The 17,958-nt window shown below is 38.5% G+C and overlaps 1 protein-coding gene across 1 annotated transcript in view; it reads left to right on the forward strand.

Moving 5' to 3' along the window:
* UBXN8 (UBX domain protein 8) overlaps positions 1-17,958 on the forward strand; it is a 399,557-nt gene that overhangs the window by 213,230 nt on the left and 168,369 nt on the right. Inside the window, exon 7 of the mRNA XM_044059156.1 lies at positions 4,938-4,979. Coding sequence (XP_043915091.1) covers positions 4,938-4,979 — 42 coding nt within the window. The remainder of the gene's footprint in view (positions 1-4,937; positions 4,980-17,958) is intronic.

Consider the following 17,958-nt stretch of genomic DNA (forward strand, 5'->3'; position numbering starts at 1 on the left):
ATAATTGTAAGATCTTTATGAAAATAATACAAAAGAGATTTGAAACTAAAATGGAAAATATTATAGAAGATAGTATATATAATGCAAAGGAAAAGGCTGTCAAGAATTATTGATGATGGAGAAATTGTGGATGATATGAATAGAAAAGAAGAAGCGAAAATCATGCTAGGAGACCTTAATAAGACATTTGACAAAAACTGGACATGAAATCTTATGGATACTAAAAGAATGTAATACAAGTGAGAAAGTTAGGAAATCATGCATGTCAGCAGTGTATAGTAATAATAAGTAATACTTGTAAATGATTGGTTAAGTGGTGCGGTGTAAGACAGGTATGCCCAATGAGTTGTATATTCTTTGCATTAGTTATGAATGTGATAGTATGTGAAATAAATTACAAAATGAAGGAGGCAGGGTATATAATACATGAAGGGTTATGAATTCCAGTACTGTTAACTTTGCAAAAAATAACATTTGGATAAAACAAGTAATAAGTTGCATGAATGAGTGTCTAGAGATGATGGGGATGGCTTTAAATAAAGAGAAAAGTAAAAGTTTAAGTGATGTAGTAAAGATCGGGGGTATATATTTTACAATGAATGCAATTTGTGTTGGGTATAAAATTTGGGAATAAAGATGTCAGAATTCAATGAGAAAAAACAATAGAAAAAATAAAACAAACCTGTGCTTTCTGGAGAACATACAAGTTATTCAGAAAAAAGTCTTATTTGATAAATTCAGTGCTAATGTGGAAAATACCATAATTAGCAAGTGTATTTATGTTGCTAACAGTATCTGAGAAGGAATCATTACAGATAACTTTTTCATTTATATGGGGTTCTAGATTAAACCAAGTAAAAATAGGAGTTTTATATGCAAATAAAGGTTTAGGGTTAATTAACCCAGTGGTACATGCTGCTTCATTAAATTTTACAAAGTGTTAAGGTGGATAAACGAAAAAGATGAGAGATTTAGTAAAATTGTGTAAATATGAGTATGATAAATTTTGGTGTATGGTAAACGAGAAAGTGTATAAATGAAATTGTTACGAAGAAAAAATATTTTTGTCAAAAATAAAAAATTGACTATATATAAAAACAAAATTGTGGTGTAATAAGAATGTAACGATAAAATATTACTATGTAAAACCATGGGAAACTCTAATAGATGGAAAAAAAAAATAAAGCTGTAAAAATAAGAAGCAAGTGGTGTGATCAGAAAGTACAATGTCAAGATTTTTTGTGGAGACTGATATGTGCCATATAAGAGGAAAAGTGATGGAATGTGTTTACATGGTCAAAAAGAAAACTTTGGAATGCGTGTTTTTGTAATGTAAAAGAGTAAAAAAGTTCTGAGGAAAGCTATGTAATGAAGATTATTTGAAGATATAACAGAAGTGAATAAAATAAACATGATTAAACATGAAAATAAGAACAGAGGTAAAGAATATGTTAAACAAATGGATGAAAAGTTATTTTGTTATATAGGTTATATTGAATGAAACAATAAATGAAATTGTGTTTAAAGGTAAATGGATTTAAATAAAATCAGATAGTTATGGAAAAAGGGGTAGTGGTCTAATAGGGATGAGAATTTTAGTATGATTGTGTAAACACCTTTGTATATCTATATATATTTGTACATTACAGTATGTAAATATTTTGTAAATGAGTTATTTTTATATGGAAATAACCCCTACTCTCTCCAATATCTGCCGTGAGATCTTTTACGTCCACCTGTACTATCACCAATTCAAGCATATGGGACCTTTGTGGTCCTTCACTGGACCCTCATAGTTGAGTGCCATGACAATATATAAAAGGATTTCTCAGATGTGCCCCCAACGTATCTTTTGATGTTCCAGTTAGCCTTGGACAACCCCTTCACCCCACCTATTCCAAGTAAGACAGCTTCACTACAGATGCACCTGCCCTAGGGTGTGGAGGGGAGCATTGATATATGTATATATTTTTCCCACCCCAGTGCCTACCCAACCATCAACCCTCTAATTTGATGACTCACTCATTTATTCCTTGTTAAAGCTGAACTCCGCCTATTCTTTCTTGCAGTGTGCAAGAGATGGTCTCTCAAGACAGTTACCCGAGCATCTGTCTGTTGCTGTGCTGCCTGCTTTCTCTCATTCAGTGGAGCCGAGTGGATTTGTAGTAGTTAAATCAACTTGAATAAGCATATGCTGAAGTAGATATGAAAAAGAGAAAGTGTGGTATATATAATGTCTTTATTTGTTTTGGTAAGATACATCCATTTTGTTAGTGAAGTAATAGGAAATATAAACAAGACAGAAAGCTCATGTCTGTAGTTTTATATTATGGTTTGAGTCTATACCAGGTCCATAAAGGAGGATATCCTCTTAAAGAAATATATGTAGGAGCTAGTGCTGTCTATTTAGCAGCACTGGCTTTGAGAATAATATGGTATTCAGATTATTTTTTCTGAGAAAATTAAATGAAGAATAAAAAGATATGTATATTTATCTGTAGTGTATGTGGACTATATAAAGTAATTTGCATATATGCTTTTGTGTTATGTTTTCAGAATCAGTAAAGATTAAAAAAGGTAGAACAATGACCCCTGTCCTTTGTGTTTGGAAGCTGTGAGAATGTGGAAATGGGCCATGTCCAGAAAGTTTTTTCCTTTAGTAATCCACATCCCTGGGAAGTCCATTTCATTGTCATGAAAGCTGTGCAAATGCTTGCTTTTATGTCCTATGAGTGGCACCTCAACTGCTCAGTGGTGAGGAAATTATTTGTCAGGTGGGAGGAACCCCGTCACAACCTGTTTGCCTTCCTGACCATCTGCAAAGTAGAGTTTTTACTCATCTTGCCACCAGGTGTGGCTTCAAGGGATGTTGTAATTCACAGGTGGCCAACTTGGACTCCTTTATACTTGCCCCCCATTTCCCCAAATAGTGAATCTGAGATGAAGTTTGTTCACAATAAAGATTGTAAAAACAAAAATTATCCTTGGAGCTCTTTATTGGTATTGGTGGGTCTGGTTCCCTTTTTGCTTTCTCCTCTTGTATTGTGTGGTTCTTTTGGCTGCTATTTCTAACTTTCACCAGGGTCAGGATGTTTTTTCTCAGCCATTTCTGAATATGTCAAAAATCTTTGTAAAAAGAACTTTTCTACTTCTGTTATGTGGCCCAGTGCCTCCTTGGGACCTGTATTTTATTTTAGAGAAGTTCTAATAGCGTCCATCTGAAATGACAGCTGTGGCTGAATGTAACTGTCTGTCTTTGACTCCTTTCCCAGTGACTGTTAAAGTTGGGAGGAGAACATCTGAATTGTATGCTTTATTTGTACAGCCTCCATATTTTATCGTTCATAAAGCTAAAGTTGTGCTTATAACTAATACCGTTATGCCCAAGGAGTCTAGTGAATTTGATTTAAATTGGGGTATCCACTTGAGTCCCTAGGGAAGCATTTACAAATCTTTATTTCCTTTTGATTATAAATAAATCTGACAGTCTAAGAAGCTACTCTCCCGAGGTGGCTTGCTCACTGCATTAAATTCCATTAAGTATTATATAGCAAGTTCTTTCCTGAAGCTCCCAAAGCACATGCTGTTAGAGCCATGGCTTTCTTTAGAACTGCTGCTATAGAGGACATTTATGCACCTGCTACATAGTCATCCTGTGATACCGTTGCAAAGCATTATAAACTTGTGCTGGTTTCTAGGTCCAGATCTTTTGTTATCAGTGGTATACTAACCTAGGGTCCACCTATAAGGAAAATTTCAAGTTCAAGATTTATTGTTTTTTTTTTTTTTTTAACAAAGCATTTTACTTCAACAGGAATATGAACATTAAGTCATAGTGATTATGACCAACCTGAAACTATCAATGCAAAAATCAAAATTGTTTGCAGTGAATAGAACAAACATGTCAAAACATATTATGAAAGCAACTCCTTTGAATTTGAGCAGTTTGTCATTTTTATGTCATGAAAACTCCAAAAACAAGTTATAGAGGATGGACCCTCTCCTAACAGATATGAAAGTTAAGTACTGTAAGCTGTATGGGTGGGGCCATCCCACATAACAACCCAGCCCACGTTTCTCTGCCTCAGCCTAGTTGGTCTTTGTGTCATTTGGGGTCCATTTATGACTGCCTGAGCATGGCTACCTGATTTCTGGAGAACAGAAGCAGTCACAGTGCACTATGAGATTGGGGAGGTTCCTGGCAGCCTGGGAAAGTTTGGAGTACAAACAGTCCTAATGCTTGTGGCTGTAGTCCTACAGGTTCCAGACATAGCTCTCAACTGCTTAGAGCAAGGAATCTGGACAAAGCCTTGAATAACGGGGGTTCCCAAAAATAAGGACATTTTTTAAGTATTGCAGTTACAAAATTAAAAAGTTGATAAAGTTTAACAGGTTTTGCATTAGCATGACTTTTCTGAAGAGTATGAAGTCTGAAACTTAAATAGTTGTCATTATTTTCTGACTTTAATCCTGAATGACTTGTCAGAAAAACTTTTATAAAGAAAATACCAAATGTATGAGGCAGAAATTTGGACATTTCAGAGGTATGATTGCAGAGGGTGGAGCAACTCCTATAGCTCTATAATTTTGGTAAGCAAATAATTTTCTGTACATTGAGCAGCTTTAAAACATCCCTAAAGTTGTACGTTTTAACCTAACTAATAGCAATAATTTTCACATTATACTTATTTTCCTTAATTGCTGATTTGTGTGTGGGTCTGTTGGTGTTTTAGTATTTTACTGTTTTATAATTTCTATTCTTTTAAAGTCACTTCCTGTATTGTATTTTATGGTTTGTGTTGCATTTGCATGTTACTGTGCTCAGGTATTATAAACACATTATAGTATGATAACTGTTACTAGAGGTTCAAAGTTATCTTACTGTTACCATGCCTGTATACTTAACTCCTTTGTTGTCATTTTTCTTTTTTTTTTAGGTTATAGTTTTACCAGAGGAACCAAAAGATGCTACAGATGGGGTATTTGGCTTTCTTTTACCTTTTCCGACTGTGTTGCCAGTGTGCCTATGTTGATCATCATTGGTGCTTTATTTCCTAAAAATATATTCATGCATTTGTTCTGAAGTACCTTTATGTTGATAAGCATTTTAAATATGTTGTTCTTTGGTTAGAACGGTAGCAGAAAATGACAGAACTGTGTTTGTTAATTTAGTAAGTCTTTTGGCTTTTCCTGGTTAGGGGTCGCCACAGCAGAACTCCAGTCCGCTAATGATTGGCAGTGGAATTTTACAGTGCCGAGTTGCCAGCCTGACATCCAACCTTCAAAGAAGGCACACCCATTCATGCACGCACCTACCTGCATGTCTTTAAACATCACTCAACCGTGGGGAGGACATGCAGACTCCATACAAGGCGCTCCAGCCAAGAATCGAACGGGAGAGCCTCTTGCTGTGAGGCGACGACGCTAACCACTGCACCACTGCGGCCTATATGTGTTTGTTAATTTAGTGATGTCAGTTAAATGACAAGGAGCAAGAATTTATTTTAGAACATTCAAGTCTTTTTAGTCTCTGACGGCATATTTTTAAGTTGTTTGTGTAGGGAACTACATGTTGTGTAAGAGAACATACTCGTTATAGACAAAATTAGGGTTAAAGTATTAAACAGATCTCTCTTTATTTCCTGTACATTAGTAAATGGTTTAATTTTTGTATTGCTGAAACTGACGGTCTTACTTCAGGAGCATTTCTATAGTGGATCCAGTGATTTCATTCTCTTTTGTATAAGCATCTTATTACCCATAATTGCAAGGCACATGGCACCCATGTTCCATGCTGGCATCCCCCAAGTTCAACTAAGACAGTAGATGCCATTACCATCTCAATTCTTTTTCATCACCTCTGTTACCAGCTATAATCCATTGTTTATCTTAAGAATTTGCTCACTGTCATTTTCAAAAGAAAATTCTAATGCCCAAGCCACGTAAACTATTTGAGTTGCTGCTTGATTTTCAAATGTTAAAGAAGGGCCATCACCATCTTTCATTTGTCAGCAGAGTCAGTGTTCTTTCCATTCGCCTATGTTGTCTAGCTGATCTCCAGTGATCACCATAGAATGTAGTCCTTGTCAATGTTGGAAGAAATGTCTATGCCTAAGTAACTTGAAACATCAGAGTACCCAAATGGTCTTCAAATCTCAAAGCAGGACCTTTTCCAGCTTTCTCCCTTTTTGCCTTTCATTCCACATGATGTCTGAGGTGCTGTAGATGCCAGCATTTCTGCTAGATGCCATAGTTAGAACTTGGGGCCTTTCACTGCCCACCTCCTTGCTAAGATGAAATTAGCATGAGCAACGATAAATAAATCACTCAAAGGAATGTGCACAGGACTTCAAGTTGAAGAGTGGCATGAGAAAGACTGGCAACATTTTAGCAGAAGGTATCTGTATTAAAAACACATAAGGCCCTAAAGCTTCAATCTTCTACACAGTCCAGTGATTCTGTAGTAGCCTAGGAAATTTTGAAGAAGGTTTTCATTGTTAACTTGTTTGGAATGAAATTCCAGAATGACCTTGCAGTCATCATTACCTGCAACACTTCACCAGTGCAGTGAACGCTTATGATGCTCGAAAGCTCAAGCCCTAGTTAACCCAGGTGTTACAGTAACGGTTTGAGTCCATTTTATAGGCGTCCAGCCCAGAACTGTCTCCCCTTAAATGATGAATCATCATCGAGTGGAGTATTCTGTTGGCTGTTTTTGCTACCCCCTTCTGTGTGACCCATATTTGTTGCTGCACCACTAATAGAGCTGGTAAACTGGATTTGACATAGAAAGCCTTCTGCATTGGATTGATTCTTCTGATTTTCATTTCTGAACTCTATTAATCTCTTGCATTTGGGACCACATGCTCCTGTGATAAATATGCATCATGACATTGCGTTTGCTACACTCACTCAGTTCTATCATTTGTCCTTGTGTACGTCACAGGAGCATTGATGTGTTGGTGACTAAAATGCATAAAACTTCAAATGTGTATGTATTTGTCCGATCACTAGTCAGTACTGACATCAGCACTAGGAAAGGAGCATGACATGTAGAAATTGCCTTGGCTACTGGCATAACATCTATTGAGAAGCTCATGCTCAGTTCAGTGCAGTCACTTATGTACAGTCCTAATGTTTGTGATGGAAAATGAAAAAAATGCTACTTTTAAATACACTACATTCCCCCCACACTCAGTCATTTTCCTCACAGACAGACCCGTGCCCATCATGTGCAGTCACTTTGAATGTGTACTCCTTAGCTGTGTGATTGTGTTAAAAATAAATAAATAAATAAAAGTATTCTAGATGGCTTCACAAATGTACTGTAGTTCTGCAAAACCAGAAGAATGACTACTTAATGTGAGTAAATGACAGTCTGGTCATGCACTTATATTCACGAATAGTCTCCATACCCAGCAGTTAAAGACAAATTTGTTTTGTGTTTGTGTTTTATTTTTCTTTAATCTTCATTAATTGGGTTAGTTCCATTTGGCTAGTAGCTTCTTTTCAGGGGAAACCCAAGGTGGTGTATATACTAATAAGGGAAGTTTGGCCAGGGCATCTGGAAACTTCCCCTGCTGTTTTTGATATGATCTGTTATATCCACCTGAGCTACCACCTACTCAACGAGATGGGATCTCGGTTTAACACCTCCTCTCAAGGACAATGCATATTATCTATTGTGCAGAATCCTTGCACTCTTTTTCCAAATGTGCATGTACTTGAGTGTGAGTTTGTGTGTGTGGGTGTGTATGTGTATATCTGTATACGTATATCTATATCTGTGTGTGTTTATAAAATGTATAAATGGACATGGGAGCTACTGTTGACAAACATGAATATCCGTTGTCATTCAGTGCTATATAGTCACTTCTTAGTACAGTCACCCATCATTTTTTTTTAAATTCTGCTTATTTTAGAAATCCATCCAGCCACAACCCCCATTTTCTCTTTTTTGCACATGGAGATGGATGTCACTTCGCCTGTGACCATCACCTAAAGCCAAGGTTTACACTGACTGATGGCTAGCCCTGCCACAGTACTTGTTCCACACTATACACATGCACCCACACTCACATCTGTGGCCAATTTAGTGTGTCCAGTCCTCCTCCTCTGTCTTTGGAATGTGGGAGGAAACTGGAGCACCCAGAGGAAATCGACACAAACACAGGGAAGGTATACAGACTCCACACAGAAGACACCCCATCTGGGAATCAAAGCGGGGAACCTCTTGCTGTAAGACAACACTATCAGCTGTGCCACTATGCATATATTAAACTGTGAATGCTGAACTACAGAAAGCAAGTAAATTTCATACAGATGGTAAAGGCATAAAAGGACTTCATAATACAATATATTGCATTTAACCCGAGGTGCTAATTCTTGCTTGTCTTCCTTGCCCTCAACCAGCTTCCTCACACAATCAGGATGACTTTCTTGTATTTCCACACCTTGTCTTAAAATGAATAGTAAGACTGTCTGAGAATTTATTGATGTAACAATTAAGCCAGGGGTCTTGGGACCACTAGGCCCCAAGAAGCCAATGGGTTCTAGATATTTTGAGGTGCATTTTAGACATTTTTAACAATCTTTTGAACCAAAGATGGCCTGAACAAAAATCTTGAGCAAGAAAAGAAATTGTCTTATTTCTTTCAAGGATGAAATAAGTTGTGCTCAAGGCTGAATGTTCAAAACTGAAAAAAATATTTCCCAGTAAACTGAGACAAATGCTTACAAGGATACATAAAGCATACCTGGAAATAGTGGTTGCCTCCCTACCCCCTGAAATGATGGTCACTTCCTCTGCACCCCACTGGTGTTAAATTGAGATTGAAATGAAAGCACAAATGGTCAGAATCATGTATTCAAATATGTATATATATCTATATCTATCTATATATACATATAAATATATATATATCTATTTGTATATATGTATGTGTGTGTGTGTGTATATATATATATATATATATATATATATATATATATATATAGAGAGAGAGAGAGAGAGAGAGCATGCTTTGTCACTCATATCCCTAAGACAAACATCTTCTGCATATGTCTATGATGTCAGACTGGGTTAACTGTGCACAAACAAAATGCCACAGTAACATATTTAAACTTGATGCTATTGGGCATATATGCACAGCTGCTTCCTTACCGCCATCCCAAAAAGACAACCCATCCAAATACGTGTCTGATATGACTGTGAGTAAAGTGAAAAAATACTTATCACAGTAATATCATCCAGCATGTTGCTGCTGTACATATACTACCTCCAGCCAAGCTATAGTGACCTTCTCTGCAAATGTCTGAGATTTGATTGTGTGGAAACCTAAAGAAAGTGACCAAACTGTCCCCAACCATCGAATAAGGTATAGCAACCTTCTCTGCACCCCTCTGAACAAGGCTTGCTTTAGACTTGGTGAGACCTATAGCAGAGGTTTGAATATGAGGCCCCCTTACTAAGCCTGTGTCTAAATACACTTAGCAGAAAATCTAGGTGCTCTGATGCATTTCTCTGCCTTAGTTTGAAAGAAAATTGCTTGTTAACTTTTTTTTAATGCTGTCCAGAAGATTTGCACATTTGTTCTCCAATATTGTACATGTCCACTAATAAAACTGTTGGTGTATGTACTGCCACTGCTCCTGACAGGCCAGGTCAAGCACAAGTCTTTTATATTTTTTGTATAATTTCTTGTATAAATTTTGTATAATCTCTACATGTGGAGCTTTTCCTCCTGGCCCTCTGCTAAAAATGGGTCCTATCCCAGTCGGACTTTCCCAGTAAACAAATCTAAAATAAGTAAATAAAATCAAGTATACCCCTCATAAGTCTGCTTATGATCAGACAAATTAAGAAATGCATAAATAATGGCTTAGAAATGTCCAAAAATGTATTTGTTTGCAGCTGTCAAAAGCATGCAGTGCTGCCCTCTCAACTTCTTAACAATCAGAAACAAAGCCTCAAAAATCAGGGACATATTTTAAATATTGCTTTCATACCCTAAGAAAATTGTCAAACAGGTTTTGCATTAGCCAGTGTTTTCTAAAGGCTAGGAAGTCTGAAACTTGCGTCTGTTATTATTTACTGATTGCTGTTTTCTGGCAAAATGTTCTGGATTGTAGTTATGAGGAGCAGAACAAACTAATGAGACAAAATCAGGGACAACTGAGAGAAATGCCCATGGAATATGTACTCCCACATACAGACATATATAGACATAGACACACACACACACACCACACACTCACAACCCTCAATTTCAGATACTCGTATGACTGTGTTGCACCTTGGATATTTGTTTGTGATCAAATTAATGAATAATGAAGTACATAATGGCACAAACATTTATTCCAGCTAGTTGATTTCAAAACCATACAGTGCAACCCCTTGCAATCTCCCAATTTTTGGCTCAGGAATCCATGATAAAGCAGAAAATTAACATTGAGAAAAAGCCTAAGAACAGGGACAGACTTAAGCATTGCAGTACGAAAGCTGCTGCAATAAAAGGCTTTGCGTGCATAGTCTGAAGGATATGAAGTTTGAAATTAAAACCTTTGCCATTATTTAGTAAAAGTAATACTTACTGGTTTGCCTGTAAACCAAATAGTTTTGCTAGAAGCAGGCCAAACAATCGGAGATATTCTGGGAAATTGTGGATACTAGACCAGTATGCTAAAAAGCAAAAATAAGGTGACAGTCCATCCCAGTGGCACATGTGCTTGAATTGACGTATTCTACCTCAGTTCTCTTCTCCCCTTATTTTCCATAAATAGTTAAACAACAGCAGCTTGATCTTCTAGGACTGCATAATCACAGATGTTACTGCATGGGCTGTAACTTCAGATCCAGACTGGGAAACATGGCTCTTGAGCACACGTTGACTGTTTGGATCTGCTGACAAGGAACTGATGCTCATAGACCAGTTTTGTTATAAGAGCCACACTGATAAGCTGAACAAAATATGTTCTGTCACTTGTTAGAGAGGAGAGACTAAAAAAAAAAAACATACTGGCAAAACCAGTACAGCTGAGAGAAAGGTGCCAAGACTCCTGTAAATCCATCACTGATACTGTTGTATGTAGGGGTTGGCATAATGGTTAAAGTGTTTACCTCACAGGCACAAAGTATAGGGTTTAATTCTCATTTTTGGAAGAGAAATTGGCTATGCTTAAAATGGCTAGCTTCATACTTGCTTATGAAGTGCTCTCTCTCTCGCTCCGTATGTAAAGACTTCTGAGGCTAAAAAGAAGTACACCACTTGTGTGGTGTACTTTTTTCAGCCTTAGAAGTCTATATACTGACATCTAAACCAAAAAGGTAAAAAGATCACACAAACAAAGCTCATTTTAATGACCCATTCTTTCTAAATTGTAGCAGCTTCCCCACACAATCAGGATGGCTTATTTGTATGCTGTGTTGATGAGGTCAATAAAAAATGTCTAAATATGCATTCTTGCAGGTAGTGGGGTTTGGCTTTATTGGCCTGAATATAACCATAAAGATTTTAAAAAGTCATGGACATTTAGAAGCCATATAGCTGAAACTTTTGATGTTCTTAAGGGGTTATTTGGATGTATCCCATAGGCTTCCATTACAGGAGGTTTAAAGTATCACACAGTGAAAGCTCTAGCTTGGCTGGATTTTTCTTGGAGTTTTTTACTGAATGGTTTGTCAGTGTGATCATTTTACTCTTTGATTTGGATGTTAATTTGGATATTTTGCAGGCACCTTAATTTTTATGGGCATCAACTGGATTTAAAGACCCAGTGTTTCTAAAGTGTAGCCAAACTGTTATTTATGCAGTGTTGATGAGATCAATAAAAGCTGAAGCATACATGTACACAGCTAGTTAGGTTTGGCTGTATTGGCCTGAATGTAACCATACAGACTTACAAAGTGAAAGTCATGGACATTCAGAAGCTATATAGCTAAAAACTCTTGATATCCTTAAGGAGTCATTTGTATATATTCCATGCATGCCTCTCAACCTCTTACTACATGAAATCTGGACAAAGCCATAAACAATGGGAGGACAAAGGCCCAAAATTAGGGACAGATTTTAAATATTGCTCATATAAACTTGGAAGGTTAAGAATCTGTAAAACAGGGAATATCCACTCCAAAACTGGTAACCAAAATGTTTGAATGAGTGGATAAAAGAACAGTTCGCATGTTTTTTTTTTTTTTTTAACCTGAGCATATGTTTATATGTGTGTATATTCTTATAACAACGTTTTGGAGTTTAAGACTAATTTTGAAAAACAGAATTCATATTAATCTTAATGTCAGATTTTTAGATACACTGGCGTCTTTTATAGGTTTTATTACTTAATTAAATACAGGTTATATGTATTTAAATCACACTGGATACCTTCATTTTTAAGTAGAAAATTCCTTCTATTTTATAACTATGAAAGAATTCTGAGCTAGCTTTTTCAAGTATTTAATGTAGTTGATGGATTTTATTATTTCATAGTTTTTTTATAAGTGGTGTTAAAGTCCCTTTGCAGTTTTGGGAAACTGAGTAAAAATTGGGTGTGTATTTCTTTAAAAGGTTAAACAATTTATTGTTTTAAATTTCTATTGTTTTAAATTTCTATTAATTACTTTGGAGAAGGTATAAAGGAAAGGGATACGGTAATCTTGTTCTGAAGAAGTCTCCTGAGAGAGATGAAAACACTTACCCCGGGATTCATGAAGCTCGGCGCAAGGCTGACGTTAGGCTTGGACTACCCATCATCCCCTCCACAGCACACAACCTGCCCCCATACCTGAACGTCCACCAAATCCAGCCATACTTGGCCTACTAGCTTGGCGCAGCCACATCTACACATAGTGACCACTACTCATATGTAGTAGGCAGTGTCACCCTAGGCAGTTTCAGGATTGCAAACTATGTATCCCTTGCATGTAAAACCCCTAACACATTGTCCTAAAGCCAAAAGAATGGTCAGTATTGGTCTTGTTAAATTTTTGGATATCCCTCATGGGATAAGTAACTTGTGTAAACATCAGAATGGGTATCAAGATACGATGTCCAGTCCTGTAGACATCTGGACACAGGTTGGAATGTGCAGTAGTGGTGCATGAGACTGTCCAGCCCTAGATGGTCATGCAGAACCTACTACCCAGGATCAAACACCTGCCCGTGACGCACGTGTCCCGACATGAATAATCGAGAGAATATATTGTACACATTCGCATAGTGGCACTTGGAAATAGGGTTATGAAGGCACTGACGTAAACAGGATACCCACTGATCCACTGTGTGAGGGACAGTCACTATGTGGGTAGGTGTGGCCTGACCAACAATGATAGAATGCCAAATGTCCTGTGATTGTAGGAAATAACTATGTACCATACTGCATGTAACAGTTGCCTAAAGCGGTCATGTCAGGATAGAAAATACATAATTCGTACAAGAAACAGACTAACAACTAAAGTGCTAAAGGTATAGGCTTACAGCTAGGAAAATAATGAATGTTCTAAACCTGCACTGACCATGGGTATGTGTTGGCCTAAACAATCTGGTGTCCCCAGAATATATCCCAACCTGTACATATGACAATGTGTCAACCCTACCAATGGTCAGAGCATTCGCACAATAACTGGCCAGCCTCTTAATCACTCACAAAGCCAGTGACCTTTGGAGGAAAGGTGTTGCATGAGAATGACTAATTACAACAATTAAGAGTAATAGACGCATTTAACTGCAGAAAATTAGTAGTAATACGAATCTGTCAACACGTTCCAAGTTAATAGTACTAATATGGTAGAAGTGTCCGTGATTGTCCCTGTCACTGTAGGAACTAGTCCCGAGTATCACAGAGGTCCGTACACATATGTACACCAACCGTCACATTTGTTGACAGGACTATTGCATACCTGTAGCGAATTTATAACTGATGTCCAGAATAATATTCATTGTATCTATAAATAAATGAAATAGTCAAATGTGAAGGGAAACACGTGGAAACTCAACACGGGTGTGCTGGAGAAACTATGGATATGAGATTATGGACACAGGAGTGCTAGGGTATGTTGCGCCAGTTGCAATGGAGAGGCCCGTGGAGGTCAGCTAGTATGTAGGTGCGATTCCCAGATAGAGCGTCGTGTACGTGGAGACATGCGTGAATGGGTGTATCGTTGTCGGACGTTGTGCGTAAGGGCTGGCAGCCCGGCACGTAAAACCTATCTGCCAACCATGAGCAGAACAAAGTTCTGCTGTGACAACCCCAAACCGGGAAAAGCAGAAAGACACAAATACATGCAGACATCAATATGTTGACGTACAATCTCAGTAACACAAACACTCATTCTATTAACATTAATAATATGAATGTGCACAGAAACAAACACAGTAGCAGGAATAATAGGCTGCGCATTACGAGTAATAGGTCGAATGACACTGTATCACATCACACTTATCAGCGGCACCCCACACATGAAAAACGTGCGACATCTGTCCGCTGTATAACGTGCAGTATACTGATCACAAGTTCACCGGAGTGAAGTGTCGGTGTCATCATGACTAAGGCAATAGTATGCTGTTGAAGCAGAGATAAAACCCAATACGCATGTGTAAGTGTCTATGTCCGGGAAATGTATAGGTTAACGGACACACAGATGTATATATAGATAAAAACGTGTGTGTGTGTATGTGTGTATATATATATATATATATATATATATATATATATATATATATATATATATATATTTATTTATATACACACACACACACACACACACATATATATATATATATATATATATATATATATATATATATATATACAGATATATATATACACACACAGAAATATACTACATATATATATATATATATATATATATATATATATATATATATATATATTACACATACAACAGGTATTGATATATACACATACACACAAAACAAATATACATGTCATTGTAGATATACACATGTACAATTACTAGGTTACTTTACAGCAATTAGGGGTAACATATTTACAGCCCGGGCATATGTGACTGGGAGGTCCAATAAATAAACGTTGTACACCACCCAGCTAGGCCGGTCAGACATACAGACAGGCAATAAAGATTAATACACTGCTGCTGTCCAAAACACCAGCAGGAAAGTACCAGTGGGAGAGATCTGCAAAGTCTACACTTTAAACATGGATAACGGTGTCCCTTGCGGGACCCCAAAAATTCACTGTACATGTGAACCCGTTGTCATCGATGCGGGCAGGATGTAGGTGTACATGGAACTGTAGGTTGTGCAAGTGTGATAATACATGAGTTGACAAAATGTACATGTGTCCCGAGACGGGGAGAGTGGGCAATGTGTAGGGGTGTGCTCATACCCCAGCTGCGCTCACAGTAAGTATTTGTCATGAGTGCTGTAGAGGGGTGCCAGGTAGGTGAACCATGGGTATGCAATAATGGGCTTAAGTGTGCAGGTGCTGGCTGGCAGAGATGTAGTAGGCCCGCCCAGTGAAAGTCATTAATATTCCTATGTGGGCATAGCAGATGCCTATACCTCCCGAACCTGAAGAGTACATCTGCCGGATAGTCTGTAAACCATCGGGGGAATACAGAGGGACCAAATCAGTGCTGTGTACCCGATTAGCATGTACGTCCATAGTTATGAATCAGAATGTAACAAAGTCCAACTAAACACTGCCAGAACTACTGATATTAGGTGGACAGGTGGCGGAATACAAGTAATGACAGATGACAACATGTATGAGTCATAAACGGCATGTACCTCGACAAACGTGAATGAATACATATGCTCTGTGACTGTCAGTTTGTCTGGTTAATAGAACCAATCGTCTAAATGTGTCCCACAGGGTGTTATGCCGTGTTCCTGATACAGTGTTCATTCTCCCCATTGGTATGTGAGGTCTGCTAGTGACGGAAAGTGCATAATTTGCTGACAACCTTACGTAGATGATAGCATAATAGATGAGGTTCACCACCCGTACGCCTTTGAGGGACACACCCGTCTGGGCAGTTGTGTCTTGCAAAATGAATGTTATGGCACATGGCCTGTGAGTTCGGGAAAGCAGGCCATATATTGTGTGTAGTGGTGTCAGAAATTAATTTGTTGTATCAGAAACAGCTATATGTAATAGGAAACAGTATTAGCAATTATAATGCTACAAGAATAACCTTAACATATGCAAACGGTTGAAGTAGTCAGTTTACTACTGGCTGTGGGTATGTATTGCCTTGACACATGTGATAGCTCTACATATAGGATCTATAGGGCCTTCACAATTCTGAATGGCCAAAGTGGGACCTGCTCTTTAGAAATGTCAGACGTACCAGGGCAGAACATACCTACAGCCATGCATAGTCCAGAAATATACATATCAGCACAAATCAAAGGTAGTCTAGCAGCAGTAAAGTTGCTTATGCTACTACATATAACATATCGACGTGTCAGGTATACAAGACCTGTAACAAACAACCACTACAGACACACAGAATATGAGAATGTCCCCTAATCAGGACAGTTGCAATGGCTAGAGTATTGTCACATGACATATGCCTAATGAGGGACTGTCCCATGCAAAGTGGGAAAGGTGTTACTCCTACAGTCTCCCGTCGTGCAATCTGAAAGGTGGAAAATGTACAGAAGGTATGCGGTAGCATGACTCGGTGGACAGCTGCATTAACAAACAAAATCATATTCACATGTCAGCATTGCAGAGTATCGGTTCCCATGTATCAGGCAGATGGGAGCAGATTGTATGAGGAACACGCATATAATATGATTACATCACTGGACAGGCTGCCGAGTCCGTACAGTTGAACGCCTGCCATCGCCAAATGGTTAGACATACCCGATACTGTAGTCATGTAGTCCGATGTAATATGCATCAGAAGGGATCGCACACACCCAGCGTGAGTGACAAATGTAAGCAGAAATGTCGGTGAGCGAGTGGCTGTAAGCGTGTTTGTCTACCAGTATGACAGTAGTGCACTGTCAAAGAAATGTGGAGTCTAAATGGGTATAAGGTGCTGTAACCAGAGGTCAGCAGTGCTTAACACTGTGCAAACCCACGCACAACTGCTCCCACCTGCTGGAATGTGCCTTACCCAGTCCGTATCCAAAGGCGTCGGTCTGTCTGCAAACAAAGAACCATCCTATTCACTTGTTGGTAGCAGTACCCTGCGCACATAGCTCATGTGAATTAACAGTAGACCATGATATATGTACAGACAATAGACCACACACACACACCATACAGCACAGTCATCCAACAGTATAGCAATGTACTGGCAGATATGTCCAGACCACTGGTGTATGCATGCCTGGCCGTCCTGTGTTTCAGTGTGTGAGCATGCCCAGTATGACTGTTACGCATGTTGTCGACCGACATTGCCATCATACCGTCATGTGGGTGAGCATGCCAAGTATGGTCAACTGTATCGCATGTGTCACATGTCCAGATAGTCAGTACTGTGTTGCCGACCCCTCCATTCTACACAGACAGATGTCATACTGTGTCTGCAGGGTAGCTAATGGTCATGTGGCATTGACAGTTGCTACATGTCTGCATAGCGTGGGGGGACATCCAACCGCATCCACAATCCTATACAGCACCGTGGGTGGCGCACATGACTCTCACATGTGTAGGTTGGACGGAGGGCACAGCTGACAGTTGTACACTTCTGCCACTACTGTACTGGTATGCCAGGTACTCCATGTCAGTGTGTGGACCTTACCTAAATTGCTGGTTGGAGGGATACCAGTGTACGTCAGATCCCAGCTTTAAATACCAGCATAGTGGTGTTGGATGTCCTAGCTTTCACAACCTACATCAAACTGCCTGGCCTGCTGTAGGCTGTGTGTGTCTTTGGGGGTTGGGGTCTTTCATTGGGCATATCCATAGGCCATTGTATATCGTTTGTCTGTATTGGTCCACACCTGTCCAGCTGCATGGAAC

The sequence above is a fragment of the Protopterus annectens genome, chromosome 17.part0 (genome assembly GCF_019279795.1).
Source record: "Protopterus annectens isolate FY-2018-M chromosome 17.part0, PAN1.0, whole genome shotgun sequence".
Classification (NCBI taxonomy): Eukaryota; Metazoa; Chordata; order Ceratodontiformes; family Protopteridae; genus Protopterus; species Protopterus annectens.